This window comes from Pagrus pagrus, assembly GCF_965226575.1.
Source record: "Pagrus pagrus genome assembly, chromosome: 24".
Classification (NCBI taxonomy): Eukaryota; Metazoa; Chordata; class Actinopteri; order Spariformes; family Sparidae; genus Pagrus; species Pagrus pagrus.
In genome coordinates, this window is record NC_140206.1 from 20,612,715 (window position 1) to 20,634,377 (window position 21,663).

Sequence of the window (21,663 nt, forward strand, 5' to 3'; positions counted from 1 at the left end):
ATTTTTCAAAAACTTTAGGTCGTAAAACAATCCAATCCAATTGTTTTCTTAATTATAGAAAATTATAAATCAGTGCATATCAGACAACAGATAAGCAGATACCTGTATATCTATAATAAGCTAATATCACTCCATAATATCAGCCACCTGCTATATCGGTCAGGCTCTAAACAATTAGCCTTATATTTACAGCTTTACAGCAAAATGCTGTCAGACGACTTAAGGGTGTAACTTCAACACTTTTCACCTAAGCTGTAGAGCAACTTGCACTTATAAGGTAATGTGAGTGAACCCATTAACCGGAGCTTGGACAAAGCCACAAATGAGTCTCAAACCTTGCTACAATAAACTTTGTGTCTGAAGATCTAAACATAATGTATCTTCCAGCAGGTCTGCACAAGCAACGCACCTCTCACTCGTGGAATGTGATTGGCTTCAGTAGGATTGATTCAAAGATCAGTTGTCAGAAAGGGTCTATTTATTCTATAGCAAAACTTTTAATGCTTGGGATTTGGGAGGATATCCAATGGAACTCATGTGACTGGAGTTCACTTCTCTGCTTTTAAAGGTCCCATATTATGAAAAACTCACTTTTTCTGGGATTTGGGGTGTTATTTTGGGTATTTTGCCACACGCATAAACACTTTGAAAAAAGACCATCCATGCTTTTTTGAGTGAGATACAGATTTCTGACGGTGTCTTGCCTGCAGTTTCCAGATGAGTGAGTCAAATTCGGCATCGGTCACCGACGTCATTGACCGATCATTTGAATATTCCTACCCACAGTGGCTCCACCCACCAGGTACAGCATTACCGTCGTCTTGGAGATCCGCCATTACGCTATCGAAAGCACCATGTCTAAACGTAATGAGAAGTGTTCTGTTGTTGGCTGTAAAGACGAGCATAAAACACTCCATTGTGTCCCAGCCGCAGAGGACAAAAGAGCAGCATGGCTTGGATTCATTTTTGAAGGCAATGTCCCAGCTGCAGTTAGCAAAAAACTGTTTGTGTGTGCGAACCACTTCGAGGCTGACTGTTTCTCCCACCTTGGTCAGTACAAGGCAGGATTAGTCGGGAGACTTTTTCTTAATGGTGGGGCAGTTCCAACTCTGCGTGGAATACCTGCAGACGAAGGACATGTAAGTATACAAATAATTAGATGTGTGTTTCTTTTGTAGATTTGGGTGAACTCGTGCCTGATGTAGTGTGTGTTTTGCCATTGAGAACAAGGTGAGGCTAGCAGCTAACCGCTAGCTTCTCTGACCAGACCACAAGATGGTGTTACAGTAGAATCAATCTGTGTAGTACGTTTCTGATCTTGCAGAATATTTAATGCATGTCCTAGGGAAATGTCAGGATGTACACATATTAAGCTGTGTTTATTTTGCAATTTTACACGGACTAACCAAGCAGTGTTTCGCCACATAGTACAAGCTAACGCTAACCGCTAGCTTCCGATGGCTAGCGGCTAACCGCCATTCTCGGATGGCTAACGGCTAAACGCTAGCTTCCGATGGCTAACGGCTAACCGCTAGCTTCTAGTTAGCAATCAACATGGTCTCCACATGCAAACCTAGAGACCCAGTCGGTCAAGCAGTACATACACACACCCTCCGCAGGGTCTAAGTTTCGGGAATTTATGAAATAATGCATTTGGAAATGTTTTTCAAACTGGAATATGTTAGCATAGCCCAGGGCAAAACGAGTGTATGGTTGACTGCTACATCACAGCACAATTTACACTCCTAGCCAACTGTTCTGTGTAATGAGTTTCTTCTCCAGGAGATTATTTATGAGTGATCCTTTTTTATGCCTAATGTAGCTGTTGGCATAGCTATACATGTAAGATAAAGTTGATGTCGCTTCTCTTTTTTTTAATATAGGCCAGTACATCATTACAGTTAAATACTAGCACTACAAGGGATATTGGCTGCCAGACTGAGCCACCTCAAGGACGCAGTGTTGGCACACAACCGTCATCTAGGACTCTTCATTCACATTACAGAAGTGAAGGTTTGTAGTGTTTTAGATTGCAAATTGCTTTTGATCAAGTGTAACAATGAGCTGTTGCAGCCTTTAGTGCTTGAATTTATACTGTAACAGTACTGTCATGTTTTACCCCTAAGAATGCCCTGCTATCATAAAAAATATACTTTTGTTACAGCTGTCCAGGCTACTGTGTCCTGCAAGGATTTTGGCACATCCACCCATCCCTTCATAGCGCCACTGCCTTTTCTAACCTCAACACCCTTAAAGCGACCGTCTAAGAGACCTCGTCTGGAGCAGCAGGAGGAAGAGGAGGAGGATTCTCTCGAGGGCAGCTCAATGATGGCTTCTCAAGGGCTGGATACAACCTATGACCCTGAGGACTCAGTCACAGCTTTGACAGAGTCAACAGTCATGTCGTGAGTTACAGAAATATCTTTGTCTAAATGTATATAATCAGTTTTCAGTTTGTATGCTGAAACGGATAGTGTGTATTTCGGCAGGCCTGCTATATTTTACTTTCATGAAAGTGTTTGGTTATTGTTTTTGTTTGGTTACAGAGATGCTGCATCCACTTCCACACAGGAGATAAGAAAGTACATAGTGTACGAGACCTGTCTGATGGAGCTGTTTGAGGTGTGTGCTGTGTGCAAGCATGTATGCACTGTAAACACCAAAAGGCTTGGGGCATTTATATCAGTGGAACAGCTGTGCAACCATTGCGAGTATTCCAGAAGTTGGAAAAGCCAGCCTCTTCTGGATAATACACCAGCTGGGAACGTACAGCTTTCTGCAGCAGTGTACATCACTGGAGCCTCGTTCTTCAAACTTCAAAGGGTAAATGAAGAATGCTTAAAGAATAACTTGCTCCATTGTTGAATATGGCATATAATGTTATATTATATTATTTTATAATATTATAAAAACCTTTTGTTGTTTTTGCCTACCATCAGGTGTTCAAGGCAATGCGTCTGCAGATTTTTCTGTATGACACGGTCCGTCGGCATGCCAGAATGTTTATAGAACCAGCTATTGTACACACATGGAACAATTCGCAGGAGGTGATGCTGCAGCAGCTCAGCGAAAAAGACAAAGTCATACTCGGTGGCGACATGAGGGCTGACTCTCCAGGTATATTTTTGGAAATGCTAAGAGTAGGATATGTTTGATTGTAAATGAATAGGAAGACTGTCGTAAACACATACCACAGACTTCAATACAAGATTGTGACAATGTTTTCACAGGGCACTGTGCAAAATATGGTAGCTATACCATGATGGACCTCAACACCAACACTGTTGTCGATCTCCAGGTGGTTCAGGTGGGCGGGACAAATGAAATTTTACTGTTTTCTTTTTCTTGTTTTAAATTTTGCCATGACACACATTTTAAATATGGATCCATATTTATGATTTTTTGACAGAGCAATGAGGTTGGTGGAAGCTCACACATGGAGAAAGAGGGCCTGAAGAGGAGCCTGGCATTGTTGGGTGCACGTGGTGTAACCCTCGATTGCATCGTCACTGACCGTCACCCACAAATACAGAAATTCCTGAGAGAGAACAACATCTCACAATTCTACGACGTCTGGCACATGGAAAGGTATATTTCCTTGTGTTGCAAGTGAGGGAAATTGCATAAATATTTGCTGAATGTATTGGTGGGCTTTTTTACATACAGAAAGCAGCTTGTAGGCCTATACCTGGCAAGTCTACACATAAAGCTTCATGACAACACATTCATATTGGGTTAACTTTTATTGAAAAAAATATTTATTCTGATTTGTAGGAATTTCAAGGAAACTAGATTCAATTAGCAAGAAAAAGGACTGCCAAAAAGTAAAGAGGTGGATACCAGCCATCAGAAACCACGTGTATTGGACAGCTGCATCATCGCAAACGGGGCCGGAGAGAGTGGCTAAATGGACCTCCCTCCTGAACCATGTTCAGGATATTCATACACACGAGGACCCCATCTTCCCAAAATGCCTCCATACAATTCGCAGAACAAGGGACAAGAGTAAATGGCTCTCAGCAGGTTTGTTTCATTCAACTGGTTTGGTTATATTGATTAGCTGCAATTACGGTCATTACCAGTAATATGATATGATGTAATATATAATGTTTTTGTCTTTCAGCAACTCCTGCTTTTTACCACCTGGAGAAGGAGCTGACCAAAAAGACAGTCCTGAAGGACATTGCCAAACTCAGTCCCCACCACCAGACGTCCTCTTTGGAGGCGTTCCACAGTGTTATCCTGCGGTTCGCTCCAAAAACGTGGGTTATCCATATCTGGGAATGCTGTGCAGGTAAATTAAACTGTGATTACTTGTTGAGAACATTTGCCCATTTCTTGCAATTGTTTTCATGTTTGATTTTCTTTTTACTGTCCAAGACTCTACCTGGCTGCACTGCATTACAATGAGAATGCTGATAGAGGACAAGCCACCACATCATCAGGGGAACCTCTTTTCAAACTGAGCTTTCCAAAGTCCAGGAAGGGGGAGTGCAGAGCCAAACCAGTGAAGACTGAGGCGACATTCCGTAAGTGTAAATTTATTTTTTCCACTCAAAAAAATAAACATTTATATTGTACATGACACAAATTACTGCAACGTTACTTTCAACACAATAAATAAACCAAAAAACACTAACTTAAATACCTGAGAAACTACAAACATCTAAATGCAAAATGTCAATATATGAACTGTTGAATAATGTAGTAAATGATACTAGTGATTCACTTTTTTTGTTTTGTTTCTGTCTTGTGTGTTTGTGTGTGTGTGTGTGTGTGTTTTGCACAGGGTATGTTGATGATTTGATGGACACGATCTTGGAGAAGGTCTTTGTCGACCCATCATCCTACAGAGCTGAGGTTCTGAAGATAAACATCCCGCCGGACCTGTCTTCACAGTATGAGCAAGGAGGAGGTCATCGCCAGCTACATCACAAGATTCAATCAAGGGGGGGGAGTTTGAAGCCTCTGTATCTTCCCTGGGCATCAGGAAACTCTCGACGTATTCGAAGAACAACACATGATGGGATCACTACCCGTATCTTCCGCCCAAGAAAGCCCCAGCACCAGCTCACAAAACTTCTATAGGCTAAATACCTGTAACGACTGAGAAAATTTAACATTGTTAGTCAACAGGTCTATAATGTGTGTTCTATTACTGTGTTCACATTTTTCTAATTTGGTTTCAGTGAATCCTTCACTTATACTGTGTTTCTATGTGCAGTGACTGCAGTCAATAAATATTTATTGTATCTGTAAAATGTTTCATGTGAATTCATGTGTAATATACAGTATTTGCTTAGGAAATACTTGGCTATATGTTCAAGAAAAAATATGATCTGAATTGGTGGCACTGGCTGACTATATTTAGTTTATTATGGTGTCTGAACAGTGAAGTTAAGCAGGTTATTATAGATAAAACTCACTGCTCTATCCCCCGTAGCTGTAAAGGACCGTAGTCAGCCCTGTAAATGTTGCATGTGTTCTGCAGTGAGAACATATTTAAGCAGACAGGTTCTAGACCTGGATGGTCTATCATGCATGGATGCCTTTCATCCAGCTGCTGTAGCCGTCTTGTAACCTGTTATGCATAACATAAGGTAAGTATCTGCAGTGGCATGTTATCTGCAATCATACATTGCAAACATAAGTGTAGGTAAAGACATAGACATCGGAACTAGGGGTGCGGGCTTCCCCCGCCCCTCCTAACAAAAATCTGCCCCCCCCACCCACCCTCTCAGAAAATAGTCCCGATGTCCATGGGTAAAGATAATGTTACCTGGCACCTCCTGGCAGCATATGTTCTCAGGCTCTGACGGCATTGTTGCACAATTTCCACATCTGCACCTAAACAAACAAAAAAATGATTCATGCATGTATAAAGCAAAAGAAATAAGAAACCTGGTATACCAGTATTTGCTACCAATAATAGCATCCAGGTTTTAGATTTAAATTTGTGATTTTTTTTTTTTAGATTTTGTGAAGAAGCAAACTATAGTTTACTTAACTGTAAACTAACTATTTAATAACTAAACTATTTGCTGCATAACTGTAGTGTAAGCTTACTATATAATTGCATAGCTTCTAGAGACGCTAGCTAAGTTAAAAAAAAAAACAATAGAAAGCCATTTTTGACTAACCATTCAGAAACGTCCTGCTGAATTCTCTGTGTCTGAGGTTCTGCAGGAGCCTCCTCATCTTCTTCAGGATCCGATTCAGGTTCAAACATGTATGGATGAACTACTGAAGAGCTAGGTCTGTTCATTTCCGTCATGTTTGCTACTTTCACACAGGTAGCTCTAGTGCTACGTTAGAGCCTACCGACACTCTCTCTGTTACCATGGTAATGAGCAGAAGCTCATTTATATGTAATGAGCAGCAGCAGCTCATTTGCATAGACAGAAACAGCACATTGTGAAAGGGACTGAAACAGAGGGTAATAGAGGTAGGCAAGAATATTTTCCTGAAAGCTATTTCCAGCAAACAACTTCAAAAACATGTTTTCTGGAACTCATAGACATATGTTAACTTGTTGAAAAAGCTTTATAATATGGGACCTTTAACACTCAGCAATGTGTATGCTAAAATAATTGCATGAAGTGAAATAATCAATGAATCAAACTTCTGTTATGATCTTTGCTGTTCAACAACAGCAAAAAAAAAAAAAAAATAGTACCACAGGTCAGGGAGTCACACACAGTGATGACACAACCACGTAATTCCTGGACATTCAGTTTTTATTGAAGTCATGGTTACTGCTGTATCTTGGTCACTCATGTGAATCGTGAGTTAATCAGCAACCAAAGAAAATGCAAGAAAAAGGAAAGTGTCTACTCAGTTAGCCTTCTAAAAGACTGTACAGTGGGGCAGAAAGCACCCCAGTCCACCGGCTTGCGGTACTCGCCTTTCTCCAGCAGGTACTGGCGACCCTTGTAGTTAGGGTGCTCGTAGAATACCCACCAGCCTCCCAGGACCCTGCAGGAGTGAACCTCCCTCCAGTGGAACTTCTCTAGCACGGAGGGACAGTCCTCAGTAGCTTCAAACACCTGACCGGAAAAGTCTCCTTTGACATACAGCTGGATCTTGTAAGGATCTCCACTGGCCTGGAGAAGGTTGTAGGCATAGGGGTCAGAAAGGGACAGAGGGTTTAGAGAGATGTGGTGCATAGGAAGAGAGAAGGTTTACTTAGAGATAGATGCATGTAAGGAGATAGTGTGTGGTGAAAGAAGGAAGAATGGCTGAGAAATACAAAGTGGATCGCACAATGGAGACGTCTCAAGGTAGGTTTGAACTTTAGCTGATATCCCTGAAAATGCGTAAATGAAAAAAAAAGGGGGGGGTGTGAACCTAGCATAGCATAGCATAGCATAGCATCATCACATCTTCACAGAAAACAGTATGCCATCAACACTGTATCCTGGACACACAACTTCTACAAATTCAGTATGTTTAAAGGCTTACAAAGTGAATCATTTTGCAGGAGCTGACTCTGTCGTTGAGGCCAATCCAGCTCTCGTAGTCTGGATACTCGCCTCTGGCCAGGACATACTGGTAGCCCATGTAGTTTGGTCTCTCATAGATCACCCAGGTCCCACTCTCCACCCGGGCGGAGTTACAACGACTTAGGTAGGAGTGGAAGTCAGTGCAGTCACTGTCACATTCATACCTGCGACCCTGGAAGTTCTTGTCCTCATAGAAGATGATCTAGAGGATGGTACAAAAGTTTTATTCCTGTAATATTCATTTTGCAAGCTTGTAAATGCATACTCAGTTTTGAATACCTGTATAATCAGATCAAAGATTTGGGGTTCTGTCAACTCTATTGTACGGAGCCCAGGAGGTGACATGGATTTGTATTTTTTTTAAAGGCATGCAAGTTACTAAAACATGCGCACAAATTGCTAAATTGCAAACCCCAACCCTTTGCAAAATATAAATAAATTGCGCAAGCATTTTACATTAAAAACACATCACCTCCTGGTTCCGTAGTTTTCCCGGTAGTGTTGGGTTTCATATGTTACATCAGTACAGTTTAAGACAAATGAGATGTCCTTTCCTCTGCAGCGTCACATGAAGCGAGAGTTGTTTATGAGGCTGCATGGACTTTTGATGAATTTGTGCCAACAATGCCATTATCTATACCAGCAGCCCATCTGATATTTATCACAATGTTTAGTTTTGTGACCTGGACTGCCCAACACAGATTTCTTGCGCTTTCCATGGATAAACCTGTGATCCATCTCTACTGTGATAAAAGCAAACGTGTGTCTGCAGTTTAAAGTGTAATCTGCTCGGACATTAACATGATTAAAGTTATAGTGATTATAGTTTAGACCTACACTTGGAAATTAGATTGTGATAAACTTGATTCATGGATGGCTTAAAATAAAGTTATTATTTATTTTGCAGTCAGTACTGTGCATTATTTCAGCTGCTGTCTGTGTCCTACCAGAGATGGGGACTCGAGTTTGCGACCCGGACTCGAATCGCACTTAAGTTGCACACACAGAGACTTCAGACTTGACTTGGACTCGTGCTCAAAAGACTTCAGACTCGACTTGGACTCGTGTTTTGGGACTCGTGAACAATCATTATGTTTTCTTTTTTGCCGTATTAATATTGGGAAAACTCTGAAACGTCTGACGAAGGGGAACTACCGTTTTGTACAACCTGGACCTTATTTCTAGCATAACATATGATGATTTACTCGCCCAGATAACTTTGGTGTCATTTGGAGTCTTTCGGACGAAATTAGATCCAGTGTAGCGCCGCTATATCCATATAATGCGAGTGACGGGGCACTGAAACACAGCCTCTATATAACGCATTATCTGCCACGAAACTAGTTCATTTCACCAATATTTTGTCATGATACACTAGTGCTATTCCCCTCTGAGTCCGGGCTTGTCTGTTATCAACATCCGGGGTCAAACTAGCAGTAGCAGCTACAGGTAAACAAGCCGGCTGTTGCGGGTGTGCGCGCAGCTCAGAGATGACATCATCCAGGTCAGAGGTAGTAGGTCAACCTACAGACCTCGGATGTTGATAACAGGCAACAGGCGGACTAAGAAGGGAATAGCACTAGCGTATCATGACAAAATATTGGTGAAATGAACTAGTTTCGCGGCAGATAATGCTCATAGAGGCTGCGCTTTGGTGCCCGGATCACTCACATTATATGGATATAGCGGCGCTCCACTGGATCTAATTTCGTCCGAACGACACCAAATGACACCAAAGTTGTCTGGGTGAGTAAATCATCGTATTTTATGCTAGAAATAAGGTCCAGGTTGTAAAAAACGGAAGTTACCCTTTAATATGATTCCTTCCTTTTTTTCATGGTAACCATATTAACCATATTATGCATCGGGACAGCTGCAGCTGCTGCTGTACCATTTGTGATTACATTTGGTTATAAAAACTTCAAACAGGACGGCACCAACAAAAAGAGCGCTGACTGCAAAGTCTGCAGTACCCGAATCAAGGATGCTGGATCCACCACATCAAATTTTATCAGGCACCTGAAAACACACCCGGATAGGTCAGTCACATTAGTGCATATGGGGCCGGATCTACTGAAGGTTTGCGTGTAATAAAACGTGTGCAAACTCCTTGCACACGCACAAAAATGTACAAACTGATTTACTAACAGTGTGCAAAAAGGGTTGCGTCTGTCAAAGGTGCAAAATAGGGTGTCTACATTCAGTTAGTATGTTTGCAGCAATGATTATGCAACATGGGGCGTTTACACGCAATTGTGCGTGTTGTGGGTGGAGAAACACGCAAAGTGATTTATCAAACCTGAAAGCAATTTTGCCAATAGAAACTGTGTCTATATTTAACACTTCTCATGGGGAGGTACAAACGGTTTGTATGCGTAATTATGCACACATGGCTGCCATTATTGTTGCAAGAAGGAGACTCAAACAATGGAAGGAGACGCAGAGAACGCATTTTTCACCCTTGTGTGAACATTTTTGGGATGAATGAGAAAACTATCATTAGAACATATCGCCTATCCAGCCTTGCCATTTTGGAGCTGTTGGAGGAACTCAGAGTGGATTTGGAGCCAGTTACAAGAAGGAGTCACGCAATACCTGCAATAACAAAACTCCTTGCAAGTTTACTATTATTATTATTATATTTATATTATTATACACCAATTTTTCCTTTGTTCTTCTTCTGATGTCTTGGTTTCTCCTTTTCACTTCATCCACTGTTGGCCTGTTTTTTCCAACAGCATTAACTTTTTCACTGATTTTCTCCCACACAGCGTTTCTTTGCGCGACCATCAGATTCCTTTGCTGCAGCTCATTGAAATGTTTATTCGCTTCCTCTACCAACACTTCTAATTCCAAAGGGTCGAATTTCACTTTGCGCTTTCGCTCTCTCAAACTCAGCATGCTAAAAACCATGAAACACGCTAAACCCTCATTTAAATAGGCGTGTCTCCAACACGTTTGCACCTGTTGTCATTTACGCAATCACTCTTAGTAAATCACCCGAGAAATTTGCATGTGGGGTTGAACCGCGGTTTCGGGCAATTTACTAAGAGTGATTGCGTTAATGACAACAAAAAATATTTATACTAAGCAGCTGAACCCAGTATGGTGCTCATGTTCTACAACTCATGCAAAATGGCAAAAAAAATAGTTTTATTTTTGGTCTCGGTCTCGGTCTTGAGCTGAACTAGTCTTGGTATTGACTTGGTCTGTCTTGGTCTTGGTCTTGGTGTCGTCTTGGCCTTGGTCTTGGTCTCGTCTTGGTCTTGATACTCTCTGGTCTTGGTAGTGTCTTGGTCTCGGTTTAGGCGGTCTTGACTACAAGTCTAGCATCAGCTATGTAACGTTCACTTAGCTTGCTACTTGCTTTGTAACTGAATATTTGAATAGATGAGTGAATGTTAGTTTGCTTGTCGCACTTGTTTGCATTGAGTGGCGTTGACATGACTTAAAAAAAAAAAGGTTGGGTACTGTTAATCATATACGTTCCGCTGCCACCATCTACTGGCTAACGTTAACCGTAGAAAAATACACGTCGGCTTAAAGGCAGGTTACAGGTTAATTGTTGACAACATAACGTTAATGTTACAGGTTTACCAGGTTACCATTACACTGAGTTTGAGTGAGAGGATAGAGGAATGTGTCATTAGAGACCCTAGTGTAATTAAACAATACGGTTATTATTATGGTCCCACTGAGCCTGCACACTAGGGGGCAAGATATACTGTAACTGTCAGAATAGAATAGTGTCCTCTAAAAGAAAGCATTCATTGTGTGTTTTCTTCATATTGCATTGCCTGTTTAAAGTGATTATATAACAAACAACTAATCAGTACTGATACTGTATGCTAATAGACAAAGGAGTGATAATAATACAGTAAATGCTTCAAATTTCTTAGATATAGCTGTGCAGTATTCTTAGTAGACCAGATAGCAGCAGATGACAGAAGGCTCATTACAACCAGAAGAGACATAAGACTTTTATTTTTTAGAGACTTGAGACTTGACTTGGACTCGTGACCAAAGACTTGAGACTTGACCAAGTCTCTACCCACAAAGACTTGAGACTTGACTTGGACTCGTGACCAAAGACTTCAGACTTGACTTGGACTTGTAAAAGACTTGTGAACATCTCTGTGTCCTGCACTATAACCAATCCTATCGTTTATACCTGTTTAATTATCTTTGAAGCGGACAGCGGTTGGGAACACTTTGTGTTGTTGTGTTTATAACACATACCTATAACTGTGGTTGTGTGTGATTATGTAATTATCGCTGGAACTGGTCTCGCACCTCCAGCTGTCCGGCAGTGCTGTGCCATGCCGGTGGGGGTTGCCAGACAACGGAGCAAAACCGTACCAGAGCCGGAACGCAACGAAGTACAAATACTTTGTTACCTTACTTAAGTAGAAATTTTAGGTATCTATACTTTACTGGAGTAATTATTTTTCAGCCAACTTTTTACTTCTACTCCTTACATCTCCACACAATTATCTGTACTTTCTACTCCTTACATTTTAAAAATAGCCTCGTTACTCGTGAAATTTCGCTGTGCCTCTGATGCGCCTCTGGAGGTAGTATCAGAGGCACAGCATTGGCGAACCGAACCAGTGTGAATGGATAAGCCGGCAGCGCAGAGCGGGGGCGTGTCGGTCTGGTGTTCACTGTCTGATAACTGTACAGATCCTTCACTCAACAAAATATAGATAAATGTCCCACAAAGCAACGTTACATGACCATACAACAGTAACGTAGTAACTGGTCGTGTCTTTGGCAACTTATGAGGAAAAAAATACCTCAGTTATTCGTGGAGAAGTGTCTGTCCGACCGCCTCTCCGTCACATTTCTGGTCGAAAAACAGTGTCTGTCCCTGGCAAAAAACTTTTAACTCACCAACTGTTTGTCGCGGTGAGAAAATCACCATGATGGTCAGCCCCCCCGACCGAGACTTCAGTGAACTTTCCCCCATAAACAGCCTCACTCCCCACAAGTGATAGAGTCAGACAGCGTCCTGTTTACTGATGGTGATTATGTAATTGTGTAATTAAGAGAAAAACTTAACTTTGTCATTTTCCAGGATGTTTGGTGGGTCAGGATCCCAATCACAACACTTTATAACAGCATCCATATGACTATAAACAGTCAGCAGGTACATGTTTAGATTAACAGGAGGACACCGGGGGAAACACTTTGAAAAAAACACACACGTCATCATCATGACGTGTACCATCATGCCTCTTTTGGAGTCACGGTGCCGGATTTCTGTGTGAATTACACTCTTTTACACTCTTTGGATGTACTTTAAAAAAACTGTTTTCTAATGTAACATTAACTTGATATTGGTATTAAAAAAATGTTTTAATACATAATACATGTGTTATTATAAATTAGGATGTTATGGTATCAATTTGAAAGGTAAAACGAATTTTACTCAATGGCCTTTGTGCCCTGTCATGTGGCCTTGGTGCCCCTAAAAAAAAAATAAAAAAAAGTGAAGGCAAAATGGCCTTGCCCCTAAAATGACGAAATTCCAGCCCTGTCCAACACCCTATTGGTTTATATGCGATCCATCGCCCCTGCACATGACACAAATCACGTCACACTCCAGCAAGGACATAGCAGACTTTATGTATGTAGCCTATTACAAAGATGTCTGTGGCTTAATATAACATTATAGTCATGGCCTTTAGAAAAATGTTTTTTTTGGGAGGTGGGGTAGTGCACTATAGGCCCCTGTGAGGCAGGCTAAGCTTTTGTCCTTAATGGCATTTTTTTACCCTTACATTACTTTTACTTTTATACTTTAAGTAGTTTTGAAACCAGTACTTTTACTTGAGTAAAAAGCTTGAGTTGATACTTCAACTTCTACAAAAATATTTTTAAACCCTAGTATCTATACTTTTACCTGAGTAATGAATGTGAATACTTTTGACACCTCTGATTGATTCATTATTTGCCTCTGTTTTCAGTGATATTCTGATTATGAAATCATCATTTAATAATCCAGAATGTGATTATGGTGTCTTTTGGACACTGGAAACAATTTTTAAGATAAACGTTTCTGGGAAAACTGAAATGATGTAACATAAGAAACCTGACGCTCAGGAATGATCATCTTTACGCGTTTTATTAATTCGCGCACGTGTTTAAAAAAGAACACACATCCATGTCACCTCGTGGGCTCTGTACTATTGGGCATTCTTACTTTGACTATTTTGGACATGCTTAAATGAGGTTGTTGTAAAGGAAATGGAAGATCAAGAGAAAGAGGTACTTTTCTACACACTAAATGTTCAGCCTATTTGCTTGTAAACCTAGAGTTTACAGGTAAAAAAATCATTTGACTCAGGGTGCCATCAATCTTTATCGGCCAATATTTGTTTTAGTTTGATCAGTGCTCTCTGTAACGTGTATAAAGTGCTGATCAGATAAACAAGCAAGACAGTTTCTCTATGTGTCACTTAAATCCTGTAACGAACTACATGTCTTGACACTAGCTCTCCTTGGTTTAATCGGTTTGCTGTTAGTAGCTGGTGAGCAGCAGAGTAATGCAATCTGTTTGGCTAACGAAGCTTACGGCTAACAGAGCTAATAGCTTACAACCAAGCTAAACACTGAGCAGGACTGAATTTGTCCTCAGAGGAGCATAAAGTGTTAAACAGTGCAGTTTAATGTGACAACCCAACATGTTTACACTACATAAATAATAAGTATAACTATTTATTTCCTCAACAATGTAATGATGTTTTTATTATACCACAAACAACTATAGTTGACGTTAAACAAACATCCTTTTGATCAGCGATTGGCATTGGCCAATACTGCTTCTAGCTACAAGCAGCCACAAAAATCCTGATCACAACATCCTTACATACTACAGGCAGAAAACTTAAGTTTTTTCAAACACTACCTTCTGAATTAATTTATATTCCACATCTGTCCAACATCCTCCATCAAGGCAGGAAATTTTAAAACTGGAAACAGGTTATCAACCACTTCTGTGCCTGAGTTTACGTTACATGCACAGTACTTGGCATCCAGTTTTATGTGTAATGGTTCACTCATCACTCATACACAGTACACTGAACAATATTTCACCTCTACTCACCCTGCCCATCGCTGCTCCACTCTGTGCTCTCCTTTGACTATGTTTTGGCTAGGTAATGTAAATACTATGGGTGCTCATATGTGCCCTTGTTCTCTTTTATACCTTCACAGCTGTCTATCACTGAGACAAATGCTTTGTCATGAGAATGAGATCCAAAATTTGAGTCAGTGGTTCCATTGGTAATCCTGTTTTCCAGAAAGAAACTGTGGGATTACTCTGCATAAAGACCTCAGCCTCTGCCAAACCGTTTACAGCAAACTGTAAGCACACTGCTCACTAAGAGATATGCACAAACACACTCTGACATAAAACACATATATTGTGGACCTCTACTTGATCATTGTGTAAATATTAACTGTAGTGGTTACTAAACCCAGTCAAACTCATGCAAAACCTTCTGCACAAAACAGCAATGTCAGCTTTCTGTGTGCACTAACAAACTTTGATCATCGCAGTCCTGAGCTGAGCTGAACAGGCTGACACAGTCTAATGTGGTCATATTGATTGACTGCTGTCCAATCAATGCAATAGCTGCTTGTCATTAAGGACAACAATGACGCTTTACACGGTATATCCAAGCTTTCCACCTGGAAACACTATTCAGCTCTATTCCCAGCTAGTACATAAGACGCAGCTGTTTGAAATTTCTAAGGAACTTACAAGTTGAAGTCAATATAAACCATCAGTTCATCTACACTATCAGAAAGTCTGTGAAATATAACTGGCGATCACCGAATCGAGTCTCGCTCATGTTCACAAAAAAACAGTAAATAGACAAAGAATATGACTAATATGAGGATTATAGATATTTATCTACATCTTTTTTAGAACTTTTGAGTGAAGTTGTCAATTAAGAAGTATTTTTTAGAAGAAATCACAACACAGAAATGTCAAAGCCCGTTTTATACTTTATTGTAATGTAATGCAACATAAAGTGCAACATAAGTAACAAAATGAACAACTAAAAAAAGTTACAAGCCCAATTCAACCCTCACTATCAACACAAAAACAATCTGTTTTCAGATTTGTGACAACTTACTTTTTAGTTTAAGAACAAAGAGAATTTTCCCAACCATAAAAAACACTTAATCCGTCAGCTAATAAGAAAAATCCAAAATCACCAAATCTGTAGATGGGATAAGATAGTGATGAAAATATGTAATCTTAAAAGTAGCTACTACCTGAAGCTGTCAGACAAATTTAGGGAGTATAAAGTACAAGATTTGCCTCTGAGATGTAGTGGAGGAGAAATATGAATTGCATAAAACAGAAATACAAAAAGTACAACTACCTCAAGTTTGTACTTAAGTATATTACATGAGTTCATGTTTACTTTTCACTGTACACACTTGCAAAAAGATAGACACCCAAGCCGTGGTTTTCACTTGTCTTTTGTTTCTCTCCTACCTCTTTGTGTCACCCTTTTAAACCTTTTTGCCTTTACCCGTCATTCTGAAGTAAATACTGATTGTGCAGTGTAACGTCTGTAGAAAAATGAGACCATCCGTGTGGAGATTGGTGCCCTATAAAATTCACTTTCGCTATACTATTCAACCTGCCACTGGGCTGGAAGCCAGAGTCTGAAGTAGGGATGGGCGTATTGATACTCTAATATCGATACTTAGATACTTGCCGGTCGCTATTTTGGAGTCGATACTTTTTTAAATATCGCAATACCACGGTGCTAATACAAAAAATGCAATTTGTTTTCATTTCGAAGAGTTTTAGGCATTAAATTTCTGTGTGAAAACCAGCCTGGGCGTATTTTAGATGGTCTTCTGTGTCCCATGATTATGGCAGCCTATCAGATGTCAGAGCTGAAGGCTCACTGCGTAGCCTCAGTCAAGCACTGCCTCAATCCTCACTCCGCTGCTCAGAGTGAGCTCAGCACAGCAGCGCTGCAACAGCATGGATGGCCGAGAGAGAAAAAGAAGCGTAGTGTGGTACTATTTTTTACCCACGACCAAAGGTAATGCCATGTGCGCTGTCTGCAATAAAGTGGTGCCACATAGCAGCAACACTAGCAACCTCTACAAGCATTTAAAGACAACGCACCCTGACACTTTTAAATAGGCTGAACATCGCCATGAAGACAACCAGCAAGCCTCAAAGTCCCCCGCACCACCTGCTGTCTGTGAGAAGTCATTGTAGGAGAGTTTCATGAAAGGAAAAGAATATCCAGGTACAGGTGACAGTTAATGTGTTATAAGTGATTAAAAATTGAATGAACCATTATTTTGTTAAACTACCCCAAATATGTAACTGAGCTACGTGAATCTTGGATGAAGCCATGTTTGCCACTCTTTCATTTAGTTGACAAATGTAAAGGTTCATATGCTTGTACTGTATGTATCAGAAAATATTGAGTTTTGTTTCTAGAATGTTATTAATGGAAGTAAAAATTCTGTACATATCGGGCTATAAATGATACATTTTTTGATGAACAAAATCTTAGCTTAGAACAAAACATCTAAATAGAACAGTAAATAAACTGCATTTTTACATTTTGCTGCATGATGATTAAACTGTTATAACATCTTAATTTCCCTTTTTGTAATTTTATAACTTTAATTCCTTTCAGATGATTCCTAAAGAGTCAGAGACATCACACAAAGCCTCGTTAAGATTATTGTTACTGACTTGCAACCTGTTTCAATTGTGGAGGATGCCGGTTTTCGTCACTTTATGAAGGTGTTGGATCCCAGATACCACATCCCTGGTAGGAAAGCCTTGATGGTGGGTGAAATTTGCCAAGCTGTACGAACAAATCAAAACAGCCCTGAAAGACTCCATAGACTCTGCCAACAGTTTGGTTTTAACTACTGATATGAGGACATCAAGAACAACTGAAGCATATTTGACTGTGTCAGGACATTTCATTGATCAAAACTGGCAGATGCAGACTTGCAATCTGGAGACAACACATGTAACTGTACAGCACACAGTGGACAATATATCTGAACTCCTCACAAAGTTATCTGATGACTGGGGCATTGCCAACAAAGTCCATGCTGTTGTTACAGACACTGGAGCCAATATGGTCTCAGCTGTGTGGGAAAGCCACTGGAAACATATTCTGTGTTTTTCACACACCCTCAACTTGGTTGTTAAAGGAACAGTTCACTCTAGAACGAAATTCAGTCATTATCGACTCACCCTCATGCTGATGAAAAGTCTGGTGTAGCTTCTTATTCCTCAAAGTGCAGCTGCGGCTGCTTGTCTGCTGCAATCCAAGTGTCCTGAAGTGGCAACATCCAGAGTTTACTCAAAACAACGTCATTTAGTAAATTTTTCTAGCCTAAACAGTCACTATACTATATTTGCCTGGAGGCATGCGCCCGCGTGCACATGAGTCTCCCTCACAGCCAATTGCACTACGGAAGCCCCACCAGACAAGATCAACAGAACTGGATAATACTTGTCCATTGGCACAAGTATTTATTATACATTATACTTTATACTTATTATACAACACGTAGATCAGACCGAGCAATCTATAATGTCTATAATGGTCAATCAGACATTATAGACTGTGCTCAAATGAGCATCACAGCACAGCTAGCCGTGCTCAAATGAAAAATGCCTCATCACTGACAAATATCACTCCGACTGTATTTTAAACTACGTACAGTACAGTAGAAGAACAGTAAGATTAATATAGCTATTGTAGCCTATGTAGCTAGCAACGCAGTTGTGTGTTGCTATGTATGGTATTTATTCTGTTCTGACTCCTGTCAGTTCTGAATGATGTTTAGTGGCCCCTAGTGGTGTGTCAGGGTATCGCACCTTCAAGGGCTGACTTGAGAAATACACACGCAGGCTGTGCTCCACCACAGGGTTGTTGTTGTCTGATCCTTGGAGTAGATCCATCAGTGAGTATGGTTGCTCTTAGTTTATTTAAGTTACATCCTCATTTAATGACATTGTGTACTTCAGAGTGGTGTTAAAAACCCTTTATGTTAGTTGGGAAACCGTGCTGACAACGCTAATTCTAATCGGGACGCTAGCTGTTAGCATAGTGTTACGGCTCGCGCCGTTATTTGTTAGTGGGTGTGTATGTGTGTGTGTTTTTTGTTTTGTTTCTTTTATTTTGTACAGAGTGAGAGCTCCAGTCTCCCCAGAGGATCACGTGGCTCCCGCGCCGGTTCCGCATCCCTGCGGTGGCAGTGAGGGATTGGCTATTCAGGGGAGTGGGGGAACTACAAGAGTCGGCAATATACCAGAGGACATCGTGGATCGCTAACGCGCCAGCATCCACCCAAATTCTGAGAGCCTCGTTATTGACAAGTAGAAATTCGTTAGAGTGTGTCTGTGAGCCCGAGTGCGAGAGTGTCTGTGAGTGTGCGTGTGCTCTGGGTAAAACCAGAGCAAGAGTGTTTGAGGTTAGGGAAGCAGTAGGGGTGAGCTGCCTTTTTTGTTACGCCAGTTTTCTCCTGTTTTTGAGTAGGTTAGGGAGTTAGGTTTAGCACTTGTCTTTTGTTTCTTTTCGTTTGGATAGGGCTTAGATAGATTCGGACCCCGGAGTTTAGACCTGTGTTTTGTTTATTGTTTTAGGCCTGAGCTCACCCTGAAGCCACGCTTCACACTTGTATATAGAGCACCCATTTCACTGTATATAATTGCACTTGTCATTTGTGTTGTAAATAAATAGTTTTTTTGTTACTCAACTTACACCGTGTTGGGTGTCGGTTATTTATGTTAGGATCGGCTCCCTAGGTCGAGCGTAACATAAATTGGGGGCTCGTCCGGGAGATTTGTTCCCATTTTTGTTCACTGGTTGGTTGGCAGTTTTCTATAATACGGCAAAAATTAGAATATGCTTTTTGAAATGGATGACTTTGCACAACATCCTACATTGGAAAAATTAGATCGGTGCTGTCATGATTCTGTATGTTTGGTTTAGTTTCCTGTTTTATTTAGAAATTGTTCCCTTGTGTGTCGTGTCTTACTTGTCACTTCCTCTTGTGGTTTTTCATTGATTACCTCACCTGTCCGCGTCCGTCTTCACTCACCTGTACCTCGTCTCGTCATTAGTGTCTGTGTATTTAGCCTCTGTTCTCCCTTTTGTCTTTGTCGGATCGTTTCGTTCATGCCCATGTTGCTTCGTTCATGTCCATGTCGCCTTGTTCGTTCGTTCGCCCTCCTTGTTGCTCTGTTTCCTGTGTTTGGTCTATGATCTTGTCCCCTGCGTGAGTAAGTGTTTTAGCTTAGCCTGTGTTGTCTTGTCCGTTTTGTTTCGTGTTTCCTCCGTATTTCCCTGTGTGATCTCTTTGTTCTCCTCCTGCGTCCTCCCTCGTGTCTCCTCCTGTGACTCCTCATGTCTCCCGGTTTAAGTATGTTAATAGTTTAGTTTCTCTTTTGATTTGTGCTTTACTTTTAGTTACTTTGCCTTTTGTTGCTCTTTGTGTTAGCCTTTCGCGCTGTTTGTTTTGTCTTCTGTTATTTTGTCTGTTTTTTCCCCGTTGTGATTTATTCAGCTTTAGTTAAATAAAGCTCGCCTTTTGTTCCCCTTATACTGTCTCCTGTGTTTAGCCTGTGTGTGTTCGTGTGTGATCCTGTGTGTGTGTGTGTGTGTTTTTCCTGTGTGTCTGCATCTAGGTCCTCTTCTAGCTTTCCCCCTTTAATTACCCCTTAAAACCCTGACAGGTGCACAAAGGCCGACTTGTTACTGGTGGCGGGGCTATTCGATATCTCTGTCCCGCTAAACGCACGTAAGGCGGAGATTAAAAAATGTCTCACGGAGAAGCTGGTACAGAGGGGGGTAATATTTATTGCCAAGCCTGAGTCGGGCAGTGCAGAGGAAAGCTCAGACGAGGAAGTGGGAGCGGAGGCTGCCACGGCCACGCAGGCTTCCAGAGGCCAGGGGAAGGTAAGGTCGGAGGACCCTGCTCTCTCCTCGGCCTCCGGCGCTGACCCGCTGGCATTGCTACAAGCAGGGGTAGATACGGAGGATCTTAAACTGGCTGTCCGCATGAGAGAGGTCGAGCTCCAAACAAAAACCCGTGAGGTGGAGCTAATGCACCTGCGCCTAAGAGCCATGGAGCTAGAACGACCGTGGCAGCAAGCTACCTCCACCCCCGTGAGTATGCGAATTCCCTCTACATCTCCAGAGCATTTTGATGTGAGTAGACACATAGCCTTAGTCCCACCATTCAGAGAGAGCGAGGTGGATTCGTATTTTAAAGCTTTTGAACGCATTGCTGCAATGTAAACTAGTAGGAAAAGCCCAAGAAGTGTGTGCAAGTTTATCCATTGATGAAAGTTTGGATTACTCCCTAGTAAAAGCCACCGTGTTACGTGCTTATGAATTGGTGCCAGAGGCATATCGCCAAAAGTTCCGTAGCTGTGAGAAATCTGCCAACCAAACATATGTGGAGTTTGCGAGAGAAAAGTCTGTCCTATTGGATAAATGGTGCGCCGCGAGCGAGGTGAAAACTTTCGCTGATCTCCGCGAACTGTTTCTGCTGGAGGAATTTAAAACTAGCCTACCAGAGAAAATCGTACTATACTTGAATGAGCAGAAAGTTGAGTCGTTGTCTAAAGCTGCCGTGCTGGCAGATGAGTTTGTGTTGACTCACCGGGTTGTTTTTCCCTCTGCGCGTCGTGAACATGGTCCAGGTAATCCTGTGGTGAGAAATCCTAAAATCCACTCGCCGCGTCCTCCCGCCGCCTCCTCCGATAGTCAGGAATGTTTTTACTGCCATGAGACAGGGCACCGTATCGCCGCCTGTCCCGCGCTGCAGCGCAAAGAGCACAACCAGAGCTCTCGAAAGCCGAAAAGTGTGGGTTTTGTCCAGTCTGCTCCTGTGCCGCCTCCCGTCGCTCCCCTTGAAAAGACAACTGAGGAAGTTGATGAGGGTTACAAACCTTTCATCTTACAAGGTTCAGTCTCTCTGATGGGAGAAGATGTGGATCAGGCACCGATCACGATTCTGCGTGATACGGGAGCCAATCAGTCCCTGATGTTGCAGAGTGTTTTGCCCTTCTCCGACAGTTCATTTTGTGGTTCTGATGCCCTTGTGTGGGGTGTGAAAATGAGTACACTGCGAGCTC

General features: G+C 41.5%; 2 protein-coding genes across 3 annotated transcripts; one reads left to right on the forward strand and one right to left on the reverse strand.

The window, feature by feature from the left end:
* Positions 1 to 1,939: 1,939 nt before the first annotated feature.
* Positions 1,940 to 5,331, forward strand: LOC311253264 (uncharacterized protein). Its single transcript, XM_084347104.1, has 10 exons — positions 1,940 to 2,013; positions 2,165 to 2,405; positions 2,547 to 2,823; positions 2,940 to 3,117; positions 3,231 to 3,307; positions 3,410 to 3,588; positions 3,775 to 4,023; positions 4,124 to 4,294; positions 4,381 to 4,529; positions 4,790 to 5,331. The coding sequence occupies exons 2-7, from the start codon at positions 2,326 to 2,328 to the stop codon at positions 3,800 to 3,802; spliced, it is 819 nt and encodes a 272-aa protein (XP_084203230.1). The 5' UTR covers positions 1,940 to 2,013; positions 2,165 to 2,325; the 3' UTR covers positions 3,803 to 4,023; positions 4,124 to 4,294; positions 4,381 to 4,529; positions 4,790 to 5,331.
* Positions 5,332 to 6,830: 1,499 nt separating this feature from the next.
* LOC311253233 (gamma-crystallin S-like) lies at positions 6,831 to 17,333 on the reverse strand (the record flags this gene model as incomplete). 2 transcript variants are annotated; one of them, XM_084347055.1, is made up of 3 exons in its annotated part: positions 17,258 to 17,333; positions 7,462 to 7,704; positions 6,831 to 7,103 (listed from the first exon to the last, which is right to left on the reverse strand). In XM_084347055.1, exons 2-3 carry the CDS (start codon positions 7,558 to 7,560, stop codon positions 6,831 to 6,833), a joined length of 372 nt encoding a protein of 123 aa, XP_084203181.1. In that variant the 5' UTR covers positions 7,561 to 7,704; positions 17,258 to 17,333. The 2 variants fall into 2 exon arrangements, with proteins under 2 accessions (XP_084203181.1, XP_084203180.1); XM_084347054.1 differs by having other exon boundaries at positions 17,251 to 17,322.
* Positions 17,334 to 21,663: the final 4,330 nt, after the last annotated feature.

Excerpts from the sequence above, each read along its gene's own strand:
- LOC311253264 (XM_084347104.1), top strand. The coding sequence starts at position 2,326 with ATGATGGCTTCTCAAGGGCTGGATACAACCTATGACCCTGAGGACTCA. Across the intron at positions 2,824-2,939 it reads CGTTCTTCAAACTTCAAAGG|GTGTTCAAGGCAATGCGTCT; the intron begins GTAAATGAAGAA and ends GCCTACCATCAG. Across the intron at positions 3,589-3,774 it reads GACGTCTGGCACATGGAAAG|GAATTTCAAGGAAACTAGAT; the intron begins GTATATTTCCTT and ends TCTGATTTGTAG.